The 26,692-nt window shown below is 58.9% G+C and overlaps 1 protein-coding gene across 4 annotated transcripts; it reads right to left on the bottom strand.

Annotated features, from left to right (window-relative positions):
* Nucleotides 1-771: 771 nt before the first annotated feature.
* ADAM11 (ADAM metallopeptidase domain 11) lies at nucleotides 772-23,766 on the bottom strand. Of its 4 annotated transcripts, none has more exons than XM_025362499.1 (27): nucleotides 23,685-23,766; nucleotides 23,045-23,220; nucleotides 13,231-13,307; nucleotides 12,977-13,043; nucleotides 11,026-11,111; nucleotides 10,864-10,939; nucleotides 10,363-10,429; nucleotides 10,234-10,297; nucleotides 9,776-9,850; nucleotides 9,619-9,690; nucleotides 9,283-9,449; nucleotides 8,334-8,418; nucleotides 8,131-8,221; nucleotides 7,962-8,013; nucleotides 7,402-7,501; nucleotides 7,248-7,319; nucleotides 7,037-7,129; nucleotides 6,482-6,562; nucleotides 5,895-5,945; nucleotides 5,728-5,791; nucleotides 5,402-5,501; nucleotides 5,067-5,186; nucleotides 4,806-4,974; nucleotides 4,603-4,717; nucleotides 4,427-4,517; nucleotides 3,377-3,394; nucleotides 772-2,882 (listed from the first exon to the last, which is right to left on the bottom strand). In XM_025362499.1, exons 7-27 carry the CDS (start codon nucleotides 10,374-10,376, stop codon nucleotides 2,867-2,869), a joined length of 1,710 nt encoding a protein of 569 aa, XP_025218284.1. In that variant the 5' UTR covers nucleotides 10,377-10,429; nucleotides 10,864-10,939; nucleotides 11,026-11,111; nucleotides 12,977-13,043; nucleotides 13,231-13,307; nucleotides 23,045-23,220; nucleotides 23,685-23,766; the 3' UTR covers nucleotides 772-2,866. The 4 variants fall into 4 exon arrangements, with proteins under 4 accessions (XP_025218284.1, XP_025218283.1, XP_025218285.1 ...); XM_025362498.1 differs by having other exon boundaries at nucleotides 10,230-10,297; nucleotides 23,685-23,760; XM_025362500.1 differs by lacking the exon at nucleotides 23,685-23,766 and adding an exon at nucleotides 23,456-23,620.
* Nucleotides 23,767-26,692: the final 2,926 nt, after the last annotated feature.

The following is a 26,692-nucleotide window of genomic DNA, read 5'->3' as shown; positions in this document are numbered from 1 at the left end:
TGCCAATTCTCACCAGGCCCCTGCTTGGTGCTGCTGTTTCTTTCTCCATTTTTTCTAGCCTTTCATTTGTTTCCCTGCCCCCAACTGCTTCTTTTTTATCTTTTCCCTTAACAAGCAGGACTTCCAGAGCCCAATGGATCCTCCCCTAGTTCTTCCTCCCGGTCCCTCAGTCTGTGAATACCTCTAGGCCCAAGCACTCAGCAGGGGAAGACAGGAATAATCATCGCAGGTTCCTGGCTCAGACTCAGCCTCCAGCCAGGGGAGGAACTCCCAGCATTGGCCTTGCTTAATCCCCTCCTGCCCCAGGCTCGGCCAGAGGGCACAGGGGTGGGGAAAGAGCAGATTCTCTGCTGCCCAGGAACACGATGCCCTGGGTCCAGACAGGCTGATGGTTTTGTCCAGCGTTTCGGAATCTTTTGGGAGAAGAGGAGAGGTTTCTTTGGCTTCAGCCATAAAAGGGAAGTTGGGTCTCCTGACTTTTGGGAAAATGCTTTTCTACTCGCCGCGGCTCCTGCTTTGCTGGAGCCAGAGGAGGGGCACAGCTGTCTTTGTTGGAAGAGCCAAAGTAGCAAAGTGGGAGGGCCAGGCCTCCACCCTGTTTCCTCACCATGAATGGAGAGGAACACCCCTTCCTCTGGGTCCTGGAGCTGGTCCTGAGCGCTCCCTTCCTGCCTCCAGCACCCCAGTTGTCATGCTCCCTCCAGAGCCAGAGGGGACAGGGAGGGGACAAGTCACAGCATGGCCATTGACAGACAAGAGAGAGACACAAGGTTGGTGTGAGCTCCCTGGAAGCCCCAGGATGTGATCTTTAATCGATGCTCCTGGCCTTGCCTCCCCACCCCCAGCCCAGGTGGCATATGTACAGGATGCTGTGTGGAGGCCCAGGCAGAGGCAGCCTCCACTCCTCCCTGGGTTCTGCCAGGGTAGGCACTCGCCAGGGCGGGGCAGGAGGATGCAGACAGCTGGGAGCCAGGGTGGACTGGTCACAGGAAGTCTCATGTTCCCTACCCCATATACATGAGCACACACAGACATGCCCGTGTGTGCAGAGGTATTCACACTTGTGCAGAGATGTGGATCCAAAAGCTGTGCCCAGATGCACTGTACCTGTGTGCACGGGTGCACCACCAGAGGACAGATGCCTTACGGCAGCGCAGCAATAGTGTGACACCCAGCCCTTTCCCTGCCCCGCCTCAACTTGTAGGGCTGGTGGGGCAGAGCTGGCTGTGGGGGGGGGGTCCCTCCACTCAGCCCTTAAGTGGGCAGTGCCAGCTGGAGCTCACTGTGAGGACTCCACTGCTGTCAGGTGCATCCAGCCACCCAAAATGATGTCAGCGGGTCCCAGGCCTGTTTGCCCCTGAGGGGGGTGTGAATAAACAGGGAGCGATTTCCTCCACAGCGCCTCCTCGAAGGTGCCCCAGAAACAGAGGGGCTCAAACAGGCAGCTCATGGGCCCTGGGGTGTCAGAACTCCCTGCCGAGTGAGGGCAGGGCACCCCTGGTGACAAGAACTGTATTCACTTGTGGCTTTCATCCGTCAGGTAGCTGGCCCCCATCTTGCCCCTGCCAGCTACCTTTTAGGGTCAAGGAGCCAGAGCTCTGCCCTCCCAAGCAAGGGTCATGAGGGAAGGCCACCGGCAGGATTGTGTGAGAAGACTGAGGAGCTGTGCCTGGCTCCACCTGGCTCTCAGGCTTGCTGCAGCAGGGATGGGTTGGGGCAAGTAATGGGGGGAAACATCTGTAAACTTACTACTCGGCCCTGGAATGGGGGTAGGGAGTGGAATGGACTTGATGGGGCCTTAAGGACTTCTAGCAGCCTAGGATCGTCCATGAGACTTCCCTTTCCTACTTCCTCTTGTACATCCCAGGCAGAGCCCCTAACCCTCCAGGCACTGGGCCACCTCTGGCCTTCCCTACCTGGAAGAGTCCTCCCCAGAAAGATGGCCCAGGCGGGGACATCTAGGCCACACCAGGGGGCACCTAAACCCTGAGTCGGCCCCAGAATTACCCTTCTTGAAAGGGGGAAGGTGCCATTTTATTTCAGGAACTATATTTTCTAGACCCCGCCCCCCCCAAATCCATGCGTCCTGACAGGGACAGCAGGACGGTTGTTTTAGAATTGAAGACGATCTGGGACATGTGGTTGCCGTGCCCATAACCTAGGCCTTGGGCACAGCACAGGCAGCTTTGGTTTGAATCAGCACTCATACTTCCTCCAAGCTCAGCGGGGCTAAGCGGGGGCAAGCTGGGATGCCCAGCCCCTGCCTGTGCTCAGTGACAGGACTCCGGGCGTGGTCATCCTGGGGGAGGGTCTGGGGGATGGCCACACCTCAGTTTCTCTGGGCCCTCCTGTAAATGTCAAAACATGCCCACATCTGCCCTGGCCCTAGCACCCCCGAGTTTACATTCATCGATTAAGATTCAGTTTTTAAAAATGTAGATGTCAGCCCCGTCCCCCTAGGTCCCAGAGAGGTAAGACCCTGGTCTCAGCTGCCTGGTTGCAAGGAGGGGCCATCCAGGCTAGGTCCACTGATGGCTGCCTGGGGCCATCCCTCCAGGCCCCCCCGAGTTGAGCTGTGGCAATCCATGAGATGGAAGCTACATTCACACGGGGGAGTGGGTGTGCAAGGCTGAGTCGCAGGAGGTGGGCGGGGGACTGTGGAGGAAGTGCACTCCAGGCCTGGTCCACCCTGGTGGTGCCAAGGGCAGGGCCACAGCCCCCACCCAAACCCCTGCGGAGCCAGGAGTTGAAGGGTTTGGACCTGGAAGACATTTGCATGGTGCCTCCCTCCGTGGCTGGATGGGGGCAGCCTCGTGGTTCAGGGCCGAGACGGTGGGTGCCAGGCTTGGAGGGAGGGGGGTGGCACTTAGGCCCCTCCAGACCTGGAATGGAGAGGGGGCATCAGGGGAGGACGTGAGCAGGGGCCACGGGGAGAGCCCCCCAGCAGGGTCCCCGGAACTCAGTGCTGGGCCCTGGAGGCAGGCAGCAAGTCACAGGCTGGCCGGGGAAGGGATCTGCGGGAGGTCAGACAGTGGTGACATGGAAGACAAAACAGATGGGACGCACAGGGAGGGCCCTCCCAGGGATGGGGACCGCCAGGGGCACAGCTCCAGTTCCACTTGGTGGCGGGGGAGGGCCTGGCCACAGCAGGGCAGTCGAGAAGGACGTGGCCTGAGCGGGCGAGGGCAGCAGGGACCTTCTTCCCTGAGCGAGGCTCTCCCACCCCTGCTGGGACAGCCTGGCAGCAGGGGTGGGGGAATCAGCCCCCGTTCCCCATCCACAGAACGCGGGGTGACGAATGAGATGGAGGAGACAAGGACAGCGGGAGGGATGACGTGGCCGGCATCACACTGCCCCCTGCTGGGTCGGGTCGTACCTTCCTCGGCGGATGTTTCTGCAGGGGAGGATGGTGGAAGGGGAGAGGAAAAGGAGACATCTGACCTTCTGCTTCTCTCAGGGAGGGGCCTTTGGCTGCCATGTGACCCCTTGCCCCAGAGCGGGGCCAGGGTCCCCAGGGCCTGGACACTAATGTAAGGGCCTGGGAGAATTACCTAGGGCACCCCAGGTAATTACAAAAATTACAAAAAATTACAAAAATGCATCCCAGATTCCAGTTCTGACTCCGCCACTAACTCAATCATGTGACCTTGGGCCGTGGGTTCCTCCTCTGAACATTAAGGGGGTTAGACCAGCACAAGGACCCCAGACTTAGACACGCACAAAGCATGATAGGCTGGGTGGGGACTGGGGACCAGAGGACACATGCCTGGCTTGGGCAGCCCCTGCCCAGCTCCATTCTTTGGCTATTCGGGGATGCTTAGAGGCACGCTGGGGCTCAACCTCCTCATGTTTTCAGAGCTGGAAATCCGAACTGCTAGTGTAAAATCTCCTGATTTCTTTTCTTTTCTTTTCCTTTCTTTCTTTCCTTTCTTTTCTTCTCTCCTTCCTTCCTTCTTTTCTTTCTTTCTTTCTTTTTTTTTTTTTTTTTAGTCTTGCTCTGTCGCTCAGGAATGCAATGGCGTGATCTCGGCTCACTGTAACCTCCACCTCCCTGGTTCAAACAATTCTCTGCCTCAGCCTCCCAAGTAGCTGGGATTACAGGTGTGTGCCACCATGGCTGGCTAATTTGTGTATTTTTAATAGAGACAGGGTTTCACCATGTTGGCCAGACTGGTCTGGAATTTCTGACCTCAGGTGATCCATCTGCCTTGGCCTCCCAAAGTGCTGGGATTATAGGTGTGAGCTACCTCATCCAGCCTAAAATCTCCTAGTTTGGAAATGTTAAGCCCTGCAGGCGACTTGGGCCTATGACGTGTGAGCTCTGGTTTAGTTGAGTTTTCAGGGAGGGCCCCTCAGCTCCACCAGTCAGGGGTTCTGACCCTCCCATCAAGGATGCCAGGGGGCACAGGGTGTGTGTGTCTCTTACTTAAATCCCCAGCCCGTGCCACCCAGGACGATGGCTGCAACCAGGACAGCCCCGGCGATGGAGCCAATGATGATGTTGGTGCCGCTGGGACCTGGGGAGAAGGGCAGGGCTTAGTTGGCAAGGACAGGCATAGAGAGTGGGACAGACAGACCCCCCTCGGCCAGCTCCAGCCTCACCTTTATATCTCTCTGTCTCCCCCGTGGGTGGGGACGTGGGCAGGGGGTTGTGGATACTGCAGTCTTTGCCTGTCCAGTCTGGCTGACAGATGCACTTCCCTTCATTGCTGCAGACCTAGAGGCAGGGCAGGGCCAGGAGAGGTGAGCAGGGGCCTGTCCCCTCTTGAAAGCCTTTCCCGCCATCCCAGGCTCCAGGCAGTCACCCCGTGGTGGGAGCAAATCCGGCGCTCCCCACTGCCGGGGCAGGTGCTGAAGTTGAAGGCAGAGGCTGGCAGGCAGCGATGGTCCAGGCACAGCATGTTGGGCCCGCAGGCTGTGCCATCCTCCACGTAGCTCAGGTCAGAGCCATCCGCCAGCTGCACGTGGCCTCCCCTGGGGAAGCGACACAGCCAGCCTCAGCCCTCTGTCTCCTAACCCCCAGCACGGCTGCAACCTTCCCTCCCTAGTCTTGGTCCTGGCAGCACCTGCAGTCCAGCTCCTTGCCCTGGTGGTAGAAGGTGACACTACTGATGTCTCCTACCAGATCCCCTAGCCGAGGAGCTCCAGAGACGTTGACGCAGAGGAGGAAGCCACACAGCACATCCCTGTTGGGGCACATAGAGACAGTGAGCCCCAAGTTTGACCTCAGACTCAACTACTGAACTCTAATCTGCCCTCACCCTGCACCCTGCCACCTGATTTGCCACGTTCCACCCACTGGGACTGACAGGCTCCTCCTGGGAGAACCTGTTGCCCCATCTCTGAAAAGTCTCACACCCACCCTGGAGCTGAAAGGCCCTCTGGGAGCCTCAGTACTCACTGCTTACTGCACTGGACCCAGCCCGATCCTTTGCGCCCACAGCTCCCACGCTCCGTCCCCTCCACATTCAGCTTCTCATAGCAGAAGCGATCAGCAGCCGCTGTGGGGAGAGGATGCCAAGTGTCACCTCACACACCCCAGGACCCACCCCAAGACCTCAGGCCTGCATCTCCCACACTCTGGCCTGATCCCCAGGCTGCCTGCCTGGATCCCTGAGATCCTGGGGAGCTATACCCTTGGGGGCCTGTTCAGTTGGAACCCACTCTCCCCAGCCCCTCAGCTCTGGATCCTCTGGAGTCCCCGCTCCTAGCCCTAGCCAGACTTACCATGGCCCCAAAGAGCCTGGCACTGCCGGTCCCGGGTTTTGCAGCGACCTCCGTAGCAGCGGCCCTGAGGGTCCAAGAATTAGGAGACAAGGGATGGAGATGCTGAGTGGTCACAGTGGAGACAAGACACTGCCCTGAAGCCCAGGCTGAGGGGGCAGCCATCATACCTGCTCATGGTCACAGTAGTAACCGTCTAACTTGTGCAGGTTAGGGGGGCACTGTGGAGAGAGGGGTGGGGTTGAGCGGAGCAGCCCCAGGACTGGAGCTGAGGGCTGCCCCACGGAGGAACGCTGGGGTGCCAAGTGCCCCTCATGTGGGGGCTCATGCCACAGGGCTCTTCCACGCCTAGGACAAGCGATCTGTTTCTGGACCCAGACCACCCAGATTTGCAAGCCCCAGAGCCGCTCCAGCCTCCCTCCCTCGTAGGGCTGGGAGATAAATGCCTGGCAAGTAATTAGGTTGTAATAGATGTTAACTAATATTATAATCTACTCTGATCCCTAACCTACACCAGGCACCGGGCCAGGCGCTGGGAATACCAGCCAGACGATACATTCTGGTTTAACGATTGAAGGAACAAAGCCAGGAGCATGAAGAACCCCTTTCTCAGATAAGAAAACTGAGTCTGATCACTGGGGGTTGAAGCCAGCTGTGGAGAGGAGGGGAGTGCTGAGCACTCGCCCGGGAAAACCAAATCGACAAGGGTAGGGGTTGCCTCGCCCAGGGCTCCACAGGACGGCGGGGCCGGGCGGACCTGGCTCGAGTCCCCGGTGCAGGTCTCCGCGATGTCGCACTCGTTCACGGCCTCTCGGCAGGACACACCCCGTGGCTCGTACTAGAGAAGAGACGCGCTCCCCGGGTCAGGCAGGATGGATGCCTCGGCCCTGCCCTCCCCAGGACGCCAGCTCCCCGGGCCCCCACGTCCCCGGGCCCTCCAGCTCCCCAGCGCCCCTTATTTCCCTGCTCCCACCAACTCTTGGGAGGCTTGTTCTTATTTCCCTGCTCCCACCAACTCTTGGACGCTCCCCACCTCGCTCCCAGCGCACTCAGCACCGCCCCCAAGCCCGCCCACGTTCCCTCCCCTCCTTGCTTCCGGGTAGCCTTCCCTTCCCGCTCCTCGTAGCCCCGCCTTCAACATCCTTCAGCCCCGCCCCTTGCTCCCCATTGGCGCTGTCTTCGCATCAAGCCCCGCCCCAGAGGCCTCCGCCCACGAAGGCTCCGCTTCCCTCCCTAGCTCCCGCCCCTTATCTGAAGGCCTCCAATCGCTCCTCCTGTGTCCTGGCCCCGCCTCCCGGCCGGTCCTCCTTACCTTGCAGCGCCGACAGCAGAGCCCGTCGCTGCACATGGCGTCGTGAGTGAGGGTGCATTTCTTGCAGCAGTTGCCACCTGCGCGGCTGCACTCCTGAGGGACGCGGGAGAAGGGGAGGGAGGCGGGCGAGCCCTAATCCTCCCACTCGGACGCTCCCTCGTGCCCACCCCCGCATCCGGGTCCCCCACCTGGCGCCCGCACCACCGCTCACCTGCACCGAGCCGCAGTCGCACTCCTCCCCTGCCTCCACAAAGCCGTTCCCGCACTCTGGGGGGTCCAGGAGCTGGACCGGGAGGACAGGTCGGGAGTCTGACCCGGACCCCGCCCAGGCCCCGCTCCCATGCTCCCCGCCACGGGGCTGGTACCTTGAGGGGCTTGTTGAAGAGGCAGCTGCCACCACCCTCTTGCAGAAACTGGTTGTACTCGTCGATGCTGCAGCGCGAGAACTTGCGGGGCAGGTAGAACCTGGATAGGTCGAGGGGAGGTGCCGCTGGCTGCTCCCTTCCAACCCACCCTCACCCGTCTCAAGGCTGGGGAGGGGGTACACTGGGGGACTTGGTCACCATCGCGAGGAGGCGGAGGATCTTCCCCGGGATTGTACCAGAATCCTCCCGCCTGTCCCTGTCGCTCCCGTCCCCTCCGCTGAACCTGGGGACTCGCAGCCGCGCTGGAGGGAAGGTGTCTCCATGCGAGGCTTGGGCGGCGCCCAGTGGCCACGATGCGCACTGCAGCCTGGCTGGTTTTGGTGTCCCAGCAGGGAAATCTGGGTCTCCCGGGGCAGTGTTTGCGGAAAACTGGGCTGCTTGGGATCCTGAGTGGTTCTGTGAGGTGGGCCTCTTGAGCCCTCTGGTCCAGACTGCCAAACGATGCTCGCTCTAAGACTCCCCTCGCCCAAGACCTTCCCCCGGTTTGTCCAAGAACTCACCCAGTGTCCTCCATGATACAGCCCAGCCAGATGTCCGGACACTTGCAGTCCCCTGAGGGGTGAGCCAGGAGGATATGAGGGAGGCCAAGGACCACCCCTCCCACTGACACCCTCCGCGTTCCAGAGCTGCTGGGCGTGGGCCACACGGGGGCTTCCGGGGGGCGGATACCTGCCGAGCTCCGGTGTTTGTTCCACATCATGCCCAGGTTCTGCCCCAGCGTCTGGGCAAGGGTCACGGCCATTGCCCCCATGTTGCCGTACTGGGGGTGGGGAAGATGGGGCACAGATGTCTACATCTTCCAATAGGCACGTCGTGTCCCTGAAGCCCCTTTCCCTCAGCCGCCACCCCAGCCATGTCCCCTCACTGCTCACCTCGTTCACACCCCCGCCCCGGGACAGGGAGCAGATGCCCCCCACGTAGGCTGCCCCGCTGCTGGTGCTCTGGAAAGTCCTGCCCCTGGAAGGCAGTGCACTGTCAGGATGGCCTGCTGGCCTCCCCTGTGGCTCCCCGGGTGGTGGTGGTGCCTTAGGGAGCCTCGCACACTAGAGTCCTTCCTCGGGAGATGAGCCCGGCCCTTTACCTCAGCCTTGGTGACCCCAGGCAAGACCCTTCCCCGCCTGCTTGGGTTCTTGTTTTCTTTTCTTTTTCTTTCTTTCTTTCTTTTTTTTTCATTTGAGACACAGTTTCACTCTTGTGGTCCAGGTTGGAGTGCAGTGGCACCATCTTGGCTCACTGCAATCTCCACCTCCTGCCTCAGCCTCCCGAGTAGCTGGGACTACAGGTGCACACCACCACGCCTGGCTAATTTTTGTATTTTGAGGTGGGGTTTCACCATGTTGGCCAGGCTGGTCTTAAACTCCTAACCTGAAATGATCCACCTGCCTTGGCCTCCGAAAGTGCTGGGATTACAGGCATGAGCCATCGCGCCCGGCCTCTTCTTGGGTTCTTTTGCCCATAAGGCAAAGGAGAGGCTCCTAGTAAACCATGTCTAGTTGCAAGGCCCTTTTATTAGATTTTTTCTGCTACCAGGGCACTGGGTCCCTGAGGAAGGGATGCTGGGACAGTTTAAAAGGGGAAAGACAGAACTAAGAGAAGGTGAGAGACAGAAGAGGACCACCAGGGCTAAGACAAGGGCATCAACCTCAGATTCGGGGGATGATGCCCAGCCTGTTGCACGTGGCTTGGGGGAGGTGGCAGGTGCAAGGTGAGCCCAGTCCCCAGACACTGAGAGGAGCACCTGGCACAGGGCAGGTGTTAAGTAACCCTAAGCACTGTAGCAACTAGCAGAGGCTGGCAGGAGGTGTGGGGTGGGGGACTCACGAGAAGAGGTGGGTGGCATCGCTAGGCTCAGGCAGACCCTCCCGTCGGTAGACCATGAGCCGGGCCAGGGTCTCCAGGAGGTCATCCTGCACCTGGATCTTGTCCCCATCTGCCCATGTTTCCATGGCAACCAGGACGATGCGAGTGTTGAGCTGCTCCTTGTATATCTGGGTAGAAGATGAGGGGGCTGGAGGGTGGGAGTGGGTGTTGGGGCCAGGGCTGGAGGAGGACCTGTCTCTCCAGGAAGTGGGAGCCAGGGGCTGACGGTGCCCCCTGATGTGTGTGATGGGGTGGGGGCCATAAGGAAGAGGGAAGGAGGGAGGGAGAGCTGCTTACCACGTCAGCCAGGTTCACCACGGACTTGGCAAAGTTGCTGGTGAGGACCACCGACTGTCGCATCTGCTCGAACTGGGAGAGAGAAGAGTGCGAGGAGGGCGAGGCTCCTCTGGGGCCTCCTCCCAGTGTCACCCCCCATCCCTGCCCTGACACTCACCAGCTGGTGGTCGTTGATCACAATTAGCTCCACGTACTTGGTCTCACTGTGCACGGTAGGGTGGCCCCGGCGGACCTGGGGGGTGGGTGGGCACTTGGAATCAGTCCCTTCCATGTCTGACTGATCTCATGGCCAAGCCATGGGGATGGGGGGGGGTCTGAACTCCAGCCAGGGACAGTGCCAGCTCCCCACTGGCAGAGGGTGCCGTCCTTCCTCAGCTTTGGAATGAGGGCAGGCAGCCTCGGTTTGCCCAGGATGTGACCCCTGTAGACGCCAGCATTAGGGAAGGGGTGGGGGCTTCTCCCAGACACAGTCCCTGGTCCCCAGCCACATCCATCTGAGCCCTCCTTCACCCCAGCCATGGATGGGGGTGCCCTCCTGCTCTGGGCCATGGCCCGAGGTCTCTCTGCAGCCTGAGGTCTCTGCAGCCCGAGGTCTGTGCGGGCCCCCGTACCTGCCTTTTCCTTCTCAGCCTCGGCCGGTTTGGAGGAGCCGACTGGGCAGGCACAGCAAACAGGCAGCCTGTGGGGAGGGGGCAGGTGAGGGGGGCACAGCCGGCCCCTCCCCACCCCCCTTCCCTCCCTTACCTAGTTCCCTGCATCCGAGGGGATCTGGGAGGAGAGGGGTCCGGTAAATGAGGTGGGGAAGGGGTCCCTGCAATGAGGGGAAATTAGTTCTTGGGGTGCCAACTGGGTCTGCTCCAGGCCCACTTGGGGGGGCCAGATCCAGTCCTCACCCCCATCCCATCCTGGGGTGACCCAGAACTGGCCAGAGCTCCCATGTCGGATCTGATCTCCCAGATACTCAGATTCCGGGGTCAAGACCTGGGGGCACTCTGAGAGACAGGGGCAAAGGACATTGGAGCCCAATGGGAGGTCACTTAGGGGACAGAAGGGACATTGGAGCTGGGGGCACAGGGGGAGCTGGGGCACAGGAGGGAGGGAACCAGAGCTGGGGTCACTGAAGAGGGCAGTGAAGCTGGGGTTACTGAGGGAGGAGCAGGAGGAGGAAGAGGTGGCAGCAACAGCTGTTGGGACAAGCTTGGCAGAGCCACCAGAGAGGACGGCAAGGGGCTGTGCGGGGCTTACCTGAGGGGCTCCCCAAGGTCCAGCCATGTCTTGGGGCTCCACAATGTAAGTCAAGTTCCCATCAGAGAAGACCCCACTGTGGAGAGAGAGGCGCAGCTCCCCACCGTCCCCAGGCCTGGGCCGGAGGCTTCTCCCAGCTGCCTGGCCCCTCCCGGTACTCACTGCAGCCCCTGGCAGGTGGAGAGGGCAGCGAAGGAGTGCAGGTTCCCCCGGAGCTTCCCCTGGTAGTAGCAGTGGTCTCCAGCCCCCTGGAGGAGCAGAACAGTGAGCAGAACGCTGGCATGAGGCTGGGGGCAGCTGACAGCCTCAAGGCTTTTTGGGGGCCACTGAAGCTGCCCTGTGTGTAGGTGGCCACAATCCCCGAGTACACCTGGGGCTCTGGGGCCTGTTTCTAGATGAGTGGTGCTCCTAATCTGTTGTGCCACCCTGGGCAAGTTCCTAGCCCTCTCTGGGCCTCCTTCACTTCATCTATAAAATGAGGAAGCTGGACTGTAGCAAAGGTTTGTTTTTTTTGTTGTTTTTTTTTGTTTTTTTGAGACAGGGTCTCGCTCTGTTGCCCAAGCTGGAGTGCAGTGGTGCAATCTTGGTTCACTGCACCCTCTGCCTCCCGGATTCAAGCCATTCTCATGCCTCAGCCTCCCAAGTAGCTGGGATTACAGGCAAGTGCCACCAAATATAGCTAATTTTTCTTTCTTTCTTTTTTTTTTTTTTTAAAAAGACAGAGTTTTGCTCTTTTTGTCCATGCTGGAGTGCAATGGCACGATCTCAGCTCACTGCAACTTCCACCTCCTGGGTTCAAGCGATTCTTCTGCCTCAGCCTCCCAAGTAGCTGGGATTACAGGCCCGTGCCACCATGCCCAGCTAATTTTTGTATTTTTAGTAGAGATGGGGTTTCACCATCTTAGCCAGCCTGGTCTCAAACTCCTGACCTCGTGATCCACCCGCCTCGGCCTCCTAATGTGCTGGGATTACAGGCGTGAGCCATTGTGCCCAGCCTAATTTTTCTATTTATTTATTTGTTTGTTTGTTTTTTGAGATGGAGTTTCGCTCTTGTTCCCCAGGCTGGAGAGCAATGGCATGATCTCAGCTCACTGCAACCTCTGCCTCCCAGGTTCAAACAATTCTCCTGCCTCAGCCTCCTGAGTGGCTGGTATTACAGGCATGCACCACCACACCTGGTTAATTTTGTATTTTTAGTAGAGATGGTGTTTCACCATGTTGGCCAGGCTGGTCTTGAACTCCTGACCTTAGGTGATCTGCCCACCTCAGCCTCCCAGTGATGGGATTATAGGAGCCCGGCCTACAGCAAGGGTTCCTAGCCATTTGCTGGGACTGGGGAAGGGATCAGACTCCTTTGAGAATAACAGGCAGCATTTATTTAGCACCTACCATGTGCCCAGCACTGCTCTGTGTACTAACCATATATTATCTCATTTAATCATGTACTCGCCCCTAACATCACACACAACCTCATGCACTGCCTCCCAGGACGACCCTGGGCCTGTGGTTGGCTGAGGAGTGATGGGCAGCATGTGTCCTCCAGGCCAGACTTGTGGGTTGGGGATGGGGGGACCAGCGGCATCCTCCCCCTCCAGCTCTGCCTCCTGCAGAATTACTTGTGCTCCAGTTACTGAACAGGCGGTGGGGGGGTGGGGGGGGTGAGACAGGCTATTTATAGACACTCATTCATTTTCAGGCTCTACAGCCTGCAGGGCTGGGACCCTGGTGTCCCAGGCAGCTGGGATTTTCCGGGGCCTTGGTACTGAGTAAGAAGGGCCTTTCCTCAGCTGCCCCTCTCAGGAGAGTCTGGAGAGGGGGATTCCTGGCAGCCGGCTCGGAACAATGAGGGTCCCTGTAGGCCCCACGCAAGGCAGGTGGGCTGGCTGGGAGTCAGAGCTCTGGGGCCAAGTGAGGGGAGCTCAGGGCCCCATGCACTCAAGCTGCCCACTGTCCACGTTCAGAGCCTCTCGGGTCGGGAGAGAGGGAAGGTGCCGAGGGGCCAGGCCCAGGACCCCATCTCCAGCAGCCACCTGTCCCTATACCTGTGACCACAAAGCCAAAGAAACAGCACCTCCCTTCCACCCCTGGCCCCGGTCCCTGCAGAGGCACTCACGGTGTTGTGCTGGGTTGTCCCCTCCCGGCTGAAGTGGCGCTCCACGTATTGCGAGGAGAGGAGGTGGCTGAGACAGAGGGGGCAGCAGGAAGGGGGGTCACGGGCGAGGTGAGGTCTGGCTTGGGGCCCGCCCCAGCTCAGGATCCAGGTACCCCCTGCCCTGGCCCAACCCCCAGCCCCCCAGCAGCCAGGCCCTCGCCATGCCTCCCCCACCCCACCACCACCCTTCCTCCTGGGCTCAAGGCCACACTCACTGGTTCAGCTCCAGGTCCAGGGTGAAGTTTGAGTTGAAGGCTGGGATGACGAAACTCACCTGGGCCAGATGGACAGGCTGGTGTGGGGGGAGGGCAGAGGGGGAGTCAACTCAGGGAGGCCTGAAGGTGGGAGTCGGGGGGACCCCGAGACAGACAGTAGCCCTGGGAGGGGGTGGCCAGCCCTAGCAGCTGAGGGGACCATTGATTTGGGGACGAGATGCTTTGCCCAAGCTCCTCTTCCTCCACGACCCTGCTCCTTCACTAGTGGGCAGAGGCAGGAGTGCTCAGCCCTGAGCACAGCCCCCTTTCTGCCCTCTGGGCCTGGGCACTTGTGCATCGGGGGGCTGGGCTGCAGGTGCGGTCGGGATGGAGAGGGCCAGCCCCGCCAGCCCTCTGCCTCATTATGCCCTCCTGGCCGGTGAGGGGCACCCCACCATCAGGCAGAGTAACAGGAGGGCCCCAGGAGTATCATGGGGAAAGGACAAACAGGAAGTGGGAGACAGGACCCTTGCTGCCTGTTCCCCTACCCTGGCACCAGCCTCTATCTACATAGGAGGCCTCGGACAGGGGCGAGTGGGTGGGAATGGATGGTTGCACCTCCGGAAACTGGGCGACAGGCGGGTGCCATCCTGTTGGGAGGAAGGACTTGGCTCCTCTACCCCCAAATCCATTGCCCTCTGCCTCGCCCAAAGCAGCTCATCTTTAATATTTCAATCCCATGGTTAATTTTTAAACACGGAAGTTTTCCTGATAAATTTTTCAAAGTGCAGTGAGGCTGGAGGCTCCAGGTTGCCATGGCAATGCACCAGGCCTGAGCAAGATGGCGGCCCCCCAGGCCTGGGCGCTCGAGGACGCCCGGATCACGGCAACCCCAGGGCCCAGGAAAGGCTGAGAGGACTCAGGAGTGGGGCCTTCTCCCTACCCCTTGTTCATTCCAGAAGACTGACTCCAGACCCCCACATGAGGGTCACCCACTCTGCCCTGCAGATGGGAGGCTTTTGTTCGCCACCTGGCTTTGGTGGTGGGGACGGCAGGTTGCAGGAAAGAAGACAGCCCCAAGGTCACGGTCATGAAATCCATAGCCTGTGCCTTGTCGTTCTTCCTCCTCAACCACCTCATCACTGCTAATCTTTACCAAGCACTTCTTGTGTGCCAGGCCCTGGTCTAAACACTACCAGTATCGCCTCGTTTGATATTCACAGCAACCCTATGGGATAGATTACTGCCATTCCCATCTGAAAGATAGGGGACAGGCACAGTGGGGCTGACTAACTTGCCCAAGGTCACACAGCTAAAAAGTGGTGGAGCTAGGGAGTCTGCTTCTAGGGCTGTCTCACCTCAAAGGTGGGGTAAAAGGGAAGTGGGCCCAGTGTCCATGAGAGGTCCTGAGAGAGGAGCAAGGAGGGGGCCAACGGCCAGGGCCTGGGTGAGCAGACCTCTGTGCCCCAGGGACACCGACTCATCCTATTCCAGGCTGACCAAGGCTCCCAGTTCCATCCTGAGCCCCTAGAGCATCGATCAGCCCGAAATAGAAAGTCAAGGACAAGGAGTCGCCACATCCTCTTCCCGGCCCATGGCCTGAACCATCCTGGCCTTCCCCTGCCCCCGGGACTGTTCCTGCTTGTTCTATCTGCCCTCCACCAACAAGCCCCTATGCCAGCCCCCTCCACAGCTGCCTAGAGGAGCAGCCTGCCAGATCCCTTGCCCCGATGCCGCTCTCTCACCGTGCAGCCTCAGGGATGACCCAGCAACCTCTCTGAGCCTCAGATTTTCCCACTGAAAATGGTCAGATGAGCCCAGATGCGAGGCCAGGAGGTTGGCTGTGTAGTGGGGCCGTCCTGGGCCTGGAGATTCCGGCAGAGTCTGCCCTGGCACCGACAGAATCTCCCTCACTCAGGAGGTCTGTGAGCCATCCCATCGAGCCTGCTTCCTCTCTGTAGAGGCCAAGCCAGCCCCAATTCTGGGGAAAGCCCCAGCTGACAGGGGAGCAAGGCCAGATACTTTAGGACCCTCCTTGTCTACCACCTCCTGCCGCCTGCTGAGCTCTCACACCCCTTCCCCACCTGGTGCAGCTGAACTTCAGGGGTGGGCTGTCCCCTGCCCCAGCGGGACACAGGGCTTAGACCAGATAAGCCCCTGGGGCAGTGCCGGGGCAGCTGGGGCTGGGGGCTGGGCATGGCTGGGCAGGAAGGGGCTGGGAGAGTCCCCAAAAGGCAGTGGGAGAGAGAGAGACCACATACCAAGGCATGTTTGCCTGGCCTGGCCCCATGTGGGGACACAACTCTGTCCCTAGTCTGAGGGAAGAGATGGGTCAGACAAATCTATCTCAGTCCCCAGAATCTCTGTGGCCCGGGCCCTGGCACCGCCCCAAGCCCAGCTTTAGGCCAATAATGTTCTTTTGTTTTTTTTTTTGAGATGGAGTCTCACTCTGTCGCCCAGGCTGTAGTATAGTGGTGCGATCTCAGCTCAATGCAACCTCTGCCTCCTGGGTTCAAGCAATTCTCTGCCTTAGCCTCCCGAGTAGCTGGGATTATAGGCACCCACCACCACGCCTGGCTAATTTTTTTGTATTTTTAGTAAAGACAGGGTTTCACCATCTTGTCCAGGCTGGTCTTTAACTCCTGACCTTGTGATCCACCGTTGGCATCCCAAAGTATTGGGATTGCAGGTGTGAGCCACCCTGCCCGGCGAATGTTCTTTTTTAAAAATTAATTAAGTTTTTAGAGATGGGATCTCACTATGTTGCCCAGGCTGATCTTGAACTCCTGGGCTCAAGCCATCCTCCCGCCTCAGCCTCCCAAAATGCTGGGATTACAGACTTGAGCCTCCGTGTCTGGCCTGAGCCAATGCTGTATCAAAGCCAAACAGAGTTCCCTGCCTGGCCCTGCTTTGTACCCCTGCCCTGCCTCTGACCTCATCCCATTGTCCCTCCATCCCTGGGGGGAGGGGCCTTTTGGTCTTGAGGTCACACCAGCCCTCAGCTGACCCTGTGCCCTGCACTTGTCTCTTGCTCCCCCGGCTGCCCAGGCTCTCACATGCTCCAGCTCATTTGATCTCAGCCTGCCCAGGCTGTCTGGTCCTCATTTTACAAATGCCAGGATGAGGCTCAGGGAGACACCTGGAGGTGACTGACCCAGAGTCATGGCTGGGTGGCTGGGGAGGTGTGGGGCTGGATCTCACCCTGGGGCTGGAGTTCGGTTGTCACAACAGCTGTGACCGCCTGGCAGGGGTGACCACCCCTTCCACCTGAGTCTCCTCTCTGGCTGGCCCACCCAGTCTCCTAGACATCTGCTTCACAGGGACGGTGCCTCGTCCTCTCTGTACCAGATGCGGGGTGCAGAGAGAAAAAGGCAAAGATTCTACCGAATACCCAGAAGCACAAATACAGGTGCCTGGGCTCTGCCCCAGACCTACAGACACATAGTCTTAGGAAGGGGGCTAAGGAGCTTTAGGATTCCCAAATGCTCCAGGAAATTTGAGAAGGGAGACCATTGCTCCCCACCACCTCCAGGCATAGCCCCTCATGTGCTGACTCCGAACTCCTGCCCTGACCTCCCTCTCCTCCCCACCCTCACCTGCATGGCCTGCACCTGCCAACCCACGCAGGGCTTTGGCGCCCTCTGCCTCTGGGCCTTTAAGCACACAGTAGACATACACTTATTTGATCACTGATTTGGCTTTTCAGGTGGGCGACCTTTAGTCCCCTGGAGCAAGGGCTATGCCTGCTTTTTTCCCTGCCCACGGGCTCAACACTCACATTGAATGGAAAGGCATTGCAAGGCCTGAGATAAGCTGCTTCATGCCCCCGGCCTCAGTTTTCCCCTCGGTGAAACAGAATTGTTGGGCCAGGAGCGGTGGCTTGCGCCTGTAATCCTATCACTTTGGGAGGCCAAGGTGGGCGGATTGCCTGAGCTCAGGAGTTTCGAGACCAGCCTGGGTAACGTGGTGAAACCCTGTCTCTACTCAAATACAAAAGAAATTAGCCGGGCGTCGCAGTGCGTGCCTGTAATCCCAGTTACTCGGGAGGCTGAGGCAGGGGATTTGCTTGAACCTGGGAGGCAGAGGTTGCAGCGGGCCAAGATCGTGCCACTGCACTCCAGCCTGGGCGACACAGCAAAAAACTCTGTCTCTACAAAAAAAAAAAGAAAAGAAAAACCAGGATTGTTGTGAGGATTAAATAAAAGCCCTTTTGAATGTGTTATCATAAGGGTCAATAAGAAGAAGGAAGTAAATGTTCCAGCTGAACAGGGCTTTGAGGAACTGGATAAATGACCTCTTTGGATCACCTACTGTGACAGGGACATGCCAGAACAGTGGCCTTATGCTCCTGATCTGGGTGGATGGTGTGATTTACCTGTCAGGTGTCTCACCTGAGGATGTCTTTCTGGAATTTCCTCCCACAAGGAGATACCACCACCTTGTGGGCCGGGTGGCTGCAAACTGGGGAGGAGCCGGAGAGGCAGGAGCTCCGCCTGGGAGTATGTCCCAGCTGGGAGAAACCCCCCCCCCCCACCTGCCAGCTCCCCCTACCCGCCCCTGGCACTGCGTTGGGTGCTCCATTTATCAAGAGGGCAGCGGGATTCCCAGACAATGAGAACATCCAGACGAATTTCCAATGATGGGATTTGACCTACATTTTTGAGAACAGAGCCACTTCCTTACAGGGTCATCAGTCCCTCTGGGGACAGACTCTGGACAGCTGAGTCCCTCTAGGCAGCCGGGAGGGTGCTTGGGTGAGGCCAAGCCCACAGGCCAGAGTCCTGCTCATGTAGTTTCTCCCCTGGACCCCGCCTGAGCCTGACAGGTAACCCCTAAATATCCTGGCTCCTGTTTCTCATACCCAGCCCTCATGCCAGCACCAGGGCCCAGCACCCTACCTGGACACTCAGAGATGTTGACCATCGGCTATTTTGCCAGATCTCGGGCTTGACTCCTGACATTCGTCATCTAAAGTCCTCATAGCAGCCTGAGAGATGGGAACTATGAGCATATTCCCATTTTATGAATGAGGAAGTTGTGGTTTAGGGGGCTAAGTGGCTGGCTCAGGTCACACAGTCAGAAGCAGGGGAGCAGGACCTGCATTAAGGCTGTGCCACCTCAAAGCCACAGTGTGCAGCCTCTAACACCAAAACCGAGCCTGCTCAACTCTCTGGCATGGCAGGGCTCAGTTTATGCCCCCACCTGCCTCCTGGGAACAAGCTGGGCCCAGCACATATCCTAGCCCTGGCTTCTAGCTGCCTGCCCCAACCTAGGAGAGAGCCGCAACCTTGGCCACACACACTATAATGTGACCTTGGCTCTAGTGGGGTATCAGGGCCCCAGGCACAGACCCTGGTCCCCCTGTGGCACCCTGCCGGCCCATCTTCAAGAGCTGGGGGCGAGCCTTATTCAACTGCCTTCCACCTTTCTGCAGGAAGAAAACACAAACACTGTTGCAGCACACGCCCACGGTGGAGGGCTTCTAGGGTGGCGTTTTCAGTAAATGCTGGCCTGGGCAGCTCTCACAAGAGCTTAGCCCAGAGACTGAGGCGCTCCTCCCCTAGCTGGCTCAGATGAGCTTCTATGTACCAGGTCTGCGACCTCCTCACCCCTGACCCTAATCACCTCCCCATGTCCTGCTCTCTCCTTGTTCCCAAGGAGTCTGGGTCTCCCCGGGGGCAGGCATAACCCACACAGCAGCCTGGTGCGAATCAGAAAAAGGGGTCCCAAGGCCAGGTGAGGTGGCTCACGCCTGTAATTCCAGCACTTTGGGAGGCTGAGGCTGGTGGATCACTTGAGGTCAGGAGTTCGAGACCCGTTTGGCCAACATGGTGAAACCCCATCTCTATTAAAAATACAAAAATTAGCTGGAAGCAGTGGTGTATGCCTGTAATCCCAGCTACTCAGGAGGCTGAGGCACAAGAATCGCTCCCTTGCTGGGAGGCAGAGGTTGCAGTGAGCCCAGATCATGCTGCTGCACTCCAGCCTGGGTGACAGAGCGAGACTCTGTCTGGAAAAAAAAAAAAAGAAAATGGGGTCCCCCTGCAAGTCAGAATGCGTGTGGCCCCATAAGCCCACGGATTGCATTCAGCTCACTTACCCCTTGCCCAGTCACCCTAGTCCAGTGAACAACCAGCCCAACTGTACATGGTAGTTTTGTCTGACCTGTACCACGCCTCAGCTGCAGGCTCCCTGGGACCACAGGTTTCTGCACTCCCAGAAGCTCCCCCACTTCTCTGGGCCTCAGGCCTAGCCTGCTTCCAGGCTGGACAGAAGTGAGGGGGTTGCGTGCAGTGGCAGAGAGAGGGCAAGGGTGCGTCTGTGTCTCTCTTCCCGTCAGCCCAGAGCAAGAAGTGGCAGTGCGCTGAGTGAGAGCCCTGCTTTGGGGATCAGTCTTGACTCCGTGCTCAAGTGCTGTGTCACTTGGGGCAGTTACGTTGCCTCTCTGTGCCTGTTTCTCCATCTGCGAGATGGGAGTAACAGCCCCACCTCTGGGAGCTGTGTTGAAGATTAAATAATTACACGTAAAGGAGTGCCTGCTGCAAAAAGGCCTAGTCAAGAATTACAATTTCTCTACCTTGTTCTTTCTGTTGTCGTTGTTGTGTTGTGTGAGACAGGATCTCACTCTGTAGCCCAGGTTGGAGTGCAGTGGTGCAACCATAGCTCACTGCAGCCTTGAACTCTTGGACTCAAGCGATCCTGCAGCCTCAGCCTCCCGAGTAGCTGGGACTACAGGTGCGCACCACCATGCTTGTGTAATTTTTTTTTTGGTAGAGACGGGGGTCTCATGATGTTGCCCAGGCTAATCTTAAACTCCTGGTCTCAAGCAATCCCCTAACCTTGGCCACTGTGAGCCAATGCACCTAGCCTAATTTCTCCAGCTTCTAATTCCTTCCCAACCACTGTAACTCTTCCTCTGTCCCAGCCGCACCCCCACCCTCGCCCCCATCAAGCCAGGAATCCTCAGCACGTAAAGCCCTTTCCCATCACCACCTCCTGAGAGTAGGTGGGACTGAGATATATTACCATCCTGATTTTAGGCAACAGGAAACTGGGGCTCTGAAAAGTCAAGCGACCAGCCCAAAGCCACAGCGGCTCAGCGCTCCAGGCCCTGCCAGCCAGCATGTGCCCCTGGACTTGATACATGACCAGAGATCTTGCTGCCAGCTCAACACCAGTTGGGCCTGAAGTTCCAAACCAGGGCAGTAAGTTAAGGCAAAACCCAAGCAGTGCTCGGCTAGGGTACTTCTGGCTAGGACACGCACAGGCTCAAGTTCGCACTGGATCCACCATCAGACTCCGTGGCTCTGAGGCCAAAAGCGCTCTAACCCCGGGAGAAATGCCAGGCAGGAGATTGAGGGTTTGCCATATCTCCTTCCCATTAGGGAAAATATTCTGGATGTGTCTTTTTGTCTCCTTGCTCTGGGTGGAGTTGGGAGACTGCCTCCTGGACCCAAATCCAGAGAGCCCTGGAGGCAGAACTGGGAAGTGCCCTGGTGTGGAGAAAACTCCCAACTCCACTGCTTAAGATCTGATTGACTTCGGGCAATTTACTTCATCCCTCTGAGCCTTAGTTTGCTCATCTGCAAAATGGGGCTGACCAGAGTTATAAGCTGCCGGGCACAGTGGCTCATGCCTGTAATCCCAGCACTTTGGGAGGCTGAGGTGGGCGGATCACCTGAGGTCAGGAGTTTGAGACCAGCCTGACCAACATGGAGAAACCCCATCTCTACTAAAAATACAAAAAATTAGCCAGGCGTGGTGGTGCACGCCTGTAATCCCAGCTACTCAGGATGCTGAGGCAGGAGAATCGCTTGAACCCAGGAGGTGGAGGTTGGGGTGAGCAGAGATCACACCATTGCACTCCAGCCTGGACAACAAGAGTGAAACTCCATCACACACACACACACACACACACACAAAGTTACAAGCCTTACAGAGTTGTGAGAAATAAGTGATGTAAAGTGCATACAAAGCTTGGCAGAGTGGCCCATAGAAGTCCGCAGCTTTGGGACCTCAGGGGAAATTGAGGCACAGATAAGACAGGGCCCCAAACAAGTCCCTTGAGGAGGTTGCCACGAGGGCCCTAGGAAGTCTCAGTCCCAGAAGACCCCAAAATTGGAGATAATCACTGCCTGGTAGATCCACGGAACTCCATTTCCTCCCCACAGGCTCTCAGACACCCCTCAGAAGTATCTGGAATCGGTGGATCACACACACAACTCACATGCACCCACTCACCTGCAGAAGAACACAGAGACCCCCAACCTAACCAGTTCAACTGCACCCATCCTGACCTTCCCACGCAGCTGCAGACACCACCACAGCCCAGAACCTCCTACCCTTTGCCGCCTCTGTCTCTGCTCAGAAAGGGTCCGGCTGAAGGAGCGACCTGTCCAGTTGGAATACCTGACTTTTCATCCCTACCTGACTCCAGGCTTTCCCTCGTCTCTGTCCCCTGACCCCACGGTGGCATCCCTCCATGACTCAATCTGCATATCCCTTAAAGCACAAGCCAGAGTCCCAGCAGTCGGGTGGACCATCAGTTCCTCCACAGTGTAACCATGGGGTTCACAGTTCACAGGTACCGAGTGACACCAGGCAAGACAGCCAGACTCAGTGGCCAGGACACCCCATCCCTGGCCCTGGGACCACGCACCTCCCAGGGAGCCTGGGCAGTCACTGAAGGCAGCTTCCACCCACCACCCCCCCCCCAGTGCCCGCGGGCCTCGGACCATTAGCCCCCTCCCCCTGCCCCTCTGCACGGCCCTGAGTGATGGTCCATCTATTATGCATGCTCCCTTCCTGCTCCATCCATTTCATCAGTATTCCCCACCCCTGTACCACCCCGCATCCCCCTCTGCTCCCCTCCCTTAAGGGCTTTTAACCAAGTACATTAGGCAGGGCCAGATGCCAGTCTGACAGATGTCCGTAATGTTAGCCTCCGTTTCCCTCCTTCCTCCCTCTGCCCAGCCCAATGTACCTCCCACCGCTCCCAGCTGCCAAAACTTTCCAGGCCTCAGTTGTACCCCTCCTCTGGGTCTCTCCCCTACACCTCCTGTTTGTGCCGGGCCTTTGCCGGCCAACCCGCCCTCTGCTGCCCTGTTGGCCTGGCTCACTTTCAGCTCCAGCTCTTGGAGCACTGGGGCGTGCTGAATGAATATTCCATCTGGGTGATTATTATTCACATGATATTAATTAATTATTAATTGCAATTAATCTCCTTCATGCCTAACCTTCCTCTGGGAGGCAGGTGGGGCTTGGCAGCTGAAAGGGACAGTGGGCAGGCAGGTAGAGATGGCTTGGGGCCTCGAGTTATTTTCCAAGGCCCCACCTTCAGCCAGGACAGGAACAAGCCTATCTGGGCACTGTGTGGAAACTGAGGCAGCAGCAAGCACTAAGCTGTTCCAAGAAAGCCCACTGAGGTGGCTGTGATGAGAACCTGGGAACCCTAATCCCTGACTGGAATCTGAGCTGCCTCTCCCTGCCTCCGCACTTGCCCCATCCAAGCCCTGTTTTGAGCAGAACCACTAGCTTTGGCGAGAGCGAAGCAGGGGGCCATTGGAAGGCTGACCCAAAGCGGGCCTGAGACCTAGGCATTAGGGGTCCCTGAACATTGAGGACAGGGGGCCTGCAATAATGGGAGGGGGCCTTGGGGTTGGGCAGTCCTGGGATCCCCACCAGTGGGCTCCAGCACCCACCTGATAGCCCACTGTACGGAAGGGGACTCTGCGGGGCAGCTGCTGAGGAGGGCTCCAGCCCTGGCTACCCCGTGGGCTCTCAGGGGCTCTAAGGCCTGCTTTAGCCCCTGGCCTCACCACCCAGCCCCACTCACCGGGCCCCCTGGTGGCTCCTGGCGGACCCTGGTGTCCAGTTGCTGCTTTCGGACCTCTCCCCCCGAGCTCTCCCTGACCAGACGGCTGGGTTCCGTGACCTCAGGGGCTCCTGGGCCCCCCAGCTGGGGTAAGCGCCCCCATCGCAGAGCTCCAGCAGAACCTTGGGTCCCAAGACCTGGGGAAACAAGGCCATGGCTGCAGGCAGCTGCCCATCCTGGGGCAGGAGACTTGGGAAAGGGGTGGACAAGCTGCATCCCCCACTCTGGTGTGGCCCCTGGAGCCCTAGGGCGATCCGGGTGGGGAGGATCTGGCTGCCCTGCAGAGGCAAGAGCCCGCGGGGAGGGGGCCAGGAGCTTTACGCCCGCCCAACCGTCACGACTGCCCCCCCATCCGCCCAAACCCGCAGAGACCTGCAGAGCTGGCCGGTCGGCGGCAGGGGCAGGGACGCGGTGGGCCTGGCCAGCTGGGGACAGGTGGGTGGACGCACCTTTCCTCCTCTCCCGCTCCCCCACCCTCCCGCGCTCCGGACCGGCTGTCACCCTGAGAGCACTGCAGGAAAAGGTGGCTGCAGCAGCAAGCGCCGCACATCTCGGGGCGGGGGCAGGGAGGGGGCACCGGGACCAGGTGGGGGTCACTCACCAGGCGGAGGGAGCAGCGGCAGCAGCAGAGCCGCGAACGCCCAGCGCCGCAGCAGCCTCATGGCTCGCTCATTCCTCCCGGTCCGGGGGCTGCGGCTGCGAGCGGCGCGGGGAGGGCGGGAGCAGGGACGGGGGTGGGGAGGCGCCGGCTGCGGAGCCGGGGCGGGGGCGCGGGGCCGGGCGGGGGTCGCGGAGCGGTGGGGGCGGCGGGGACGGCGCCAGGGCTCAGTGCGCTCCGGCCGCGGCCATCCCGGCGGGGCGGCGGGGCCGGGTTAAGAGCGGAGCGGCGAGCACGTGAGCCCAGGGCCCGCCCTCCGCTCTCCCGCCGCCCCCCGGCCCCCCCAGCCCCGCAGGGCCCGGGCCGCCGCCGCGGGAGGACAAAAGAGGCGCCGCCCCGGGGCCCCTCCCCGCACCTCAGGGGCCTCTCGTCAGGTGCGGGGCGGCGGCGCTCCGCGACCTCATCCCGCGGCCCCTCCTCGGCCACCTCTGCCTGAGCATCTCCGAGGACTCGTAGATTTGTAGGGTAGAGAGGCAGGGGACGGGGGACCCCCGCGGTCGACCCGGCGACTGCCCGTCTGGGGCCGGGGGCAGGGGCGTGGCTGTGGCGCCCGCTTTCGCCCTTCGGTCGTGGTACCCCCTGGAGAGGCTGCCCCAGCCCCAGCCCGGAGCGCCCCGCTTGACCCTAGGCTGTGGAAGCTGGGGTTGGGGTGGGCAGAGGCTCTTGGCGAACGCCAGGCTCCGCGCCTCTGGGATTTCTTGCACCTTCGCTACCGGTCGTGTCACTGAGGAGTCCTCCCAAGCCCGCGGTCCAGACCCCTTCCCATCGGCTCCTTCTCCCCGCCAAAGATGTCCCGGCCTCTAGGAGGGCTTCAGGGATCGCTGTCACTCCAACCATCAGGAAGGGCTGGCATCTCCGTCTGGGTTCCTGAGTCTCTCACAGGCGCCCTGTCCTTCCCCCTAGATAAAATATAAACTAGCCAGATCACTTACATGCTGCTAGCATGCCCCATGGCTCCCCCTCCCTTGCTAATCCCAATCCTTAGGAGCAGAAGACAACTCTGGAGACCCCCAGCATTCCCTCTCTGGTCAGACTAGGCTGCCCTGTTTGCAAAAATACTAGACCTCCCAACCTACATCCCCAGCTGTGCCCTCCACCCAGCTCCTGGGGAATGATGAGTCCCAATAGCAGGGCTGGGACCTCAGACTTCTGCTAGGGGTGCTGAAGGCCAGGTACCTGAGATGATGTGGGGTGTGGTGGGGCATGGCAGGTGGGAAAGCTGATAAGTCCCCACTCTAACCTTTTTTGTACCCATGCTAGGGGACCACAAGTCACTGAAGAACAAGATTGGAGGCAGGGAACCCCTTCCTGGGTCCTCTGCTTCCCCAAGGACCCAGGGCCTCTGCTGGGGATGAGGGAACTGCCTCTAGCTTGTGATGCCCCCATCCCCCGCTCTATTTTAGGCCCAGGAGAGGTGAGAAGGCGATTTCCCAGGAGGCGCTGACATCAATGCAGGGAACGAAGTGACTCCCCCCACCCCCAACCACCTGCCATGCCAGACCCAGATGCTCAGCAAGGCTGAGCCAATTCTTCCTTCGCTTTGGAGACATCTCGAGAACCTCCTCCAAGATGTAGGCGCGAGGAGGCTCCTGGGAATGAGGGCCTACTATGTGGTATTCCTGGAAACTCATGATGAGTCCCGAGGGAGAGATTGTGCTCCCCATTTTACAGAGGGGGAAACTGAGGCTCTGAGAGGTTATGTGAGCTTCCCAAAGTCACACAGCTGGTCAGTGAGAGGCATGTCCCCTACTCTAGGGCCTCACTCCTCTTAGCCACCCCTAGTCCTACTTCCACCTCTGCCCTCCATTTGGGACCAGAGAGGACTGGTATATCTGGTCCCTTGCACCCTCACCACACACCCCAGACACGAAAGTGGCTGTCTGCTCCAGCCTGCCTATGTCCCAGGGCCACATCAGCAAGTTCTGATCAGGAGTGCCCCTCAGTAGGCTGGGTGAGGTTTGTCATTTCACAGTGGGGGCCCGGGGCTGGGAGATTCTGGGTCCTCCGACATGTTCAAGACCATAGAGTAAGCCCAATCTGTGGTCCAGGTCTCTTCACCAGAGGCATGTTCCTACCACATCGGTGGCCCTGGGACCCTAGAATTCGTGTTGGGGAGACCTGATGAGCCCTAAGAGTGACTCTCCCTGGTGGCACCCTGGGCTAGTTCCAGTGGGGACTAAGTCATATGGCTCCCTGGCCCCGGTAGCCACTTATATTCCTGGGTTCCCTGACTCCCAGCAGATCTGGCCAGAATTTACTACTTTTTGTTTTGTTTTGTTTTGAGACGGAGTTTCCCTCTGTTGCCCAGGCTGGAGTGCAGTGATGCGATTTCGGCTGACTGCAAGCTCCGCCTCTCAGGTTCACACCATTCTCCTGCCTCAGCCTCCTGAGTAGCTGGGACTACAGGTGCCCACCACCCTGCCTCATTTTTTTTTGTATTTTTAGTAGCAACGGGGTTTCACATGTTAGCCAGGATGGTCTCGATCTCCTGACCTCGTGATCCGCCCGCCTTGGCCTCCCAAAGTGCTGGGATTACAGGCATGAGCCACCGCGCCTGGCCAGAACTTACTATATATTTTTTTCTTTTGGAGAGTGTTGCTCTGTCGCCCAGGCTGGAGTAAAGTGGCGAGATCTCAGCTCACTTCAACCTCCATCTCTGGGGTCAAGTGATTCTCTTGCCTCAGCCTCCTGAGTAGCTAGGACAACAGGCGTGTGTCACCATACCCGGCTACTTTTTGTATTTTTAGTAGAGATGGGATCTCACCATGTTGAGCAGGCTGTTCTCAACCTCCTAAATTCAGGCAATCTGCCTGCCTCCCAAAGTGCTAGGATTACAGGTGTGAGCCACCGCGCCTGGCCTAGACTTTTTTTGAGATGGAGTTTTGCTCTTGTTGCCCAGGCTGGAGTGCAATGGCATGATCTCAGCTCACTGCAACCTCCACCTCCCCGGT

Source organism: Theropithecus gelada, chromosome 16 (assembly GCF_003255815.1).
Source record: "Theropithecus gelada isolate Dixy chromosome 16, Tgel_1.0, whole genome shotgun sequence".
Taxonomy (NCBI): Eukaryota; Metazoa; Chordata; class Mammalia; order Primates; family Cercopithecidae; genus Theropithecus; species Theropithecus gelada.
This window is presented reverse-complemented; position numbering and strand designations above follow the sequence as displayed.

Excerpts from the sequence above, each read along its gene's own strand:
- ADAM11 (XM_025362497.1), bottom strand. The coding sequence starts at position 23,745 with ATGAGGCTGCTGCGGCGCTGGGCGTTCGCGGCTCTGCTGCTGCCGCTG. Across the intron at positions 10,298-10,362 it reads CCTCGGATGCAGGGAACTAG|GCTGCCTGTTTGCTGTGCCT; the intron begins GTAAGGGAGGGA and ends CCCTCCCCACAG. Across the intron at positions 7,130-7,247 it reads GCGACTGCGGCTCGGTGCAG|GAGTGCAGCCGCGCAGGTGG; the intron begins GTGAGCGGTGGT and ends CGCGTCCCTCAG.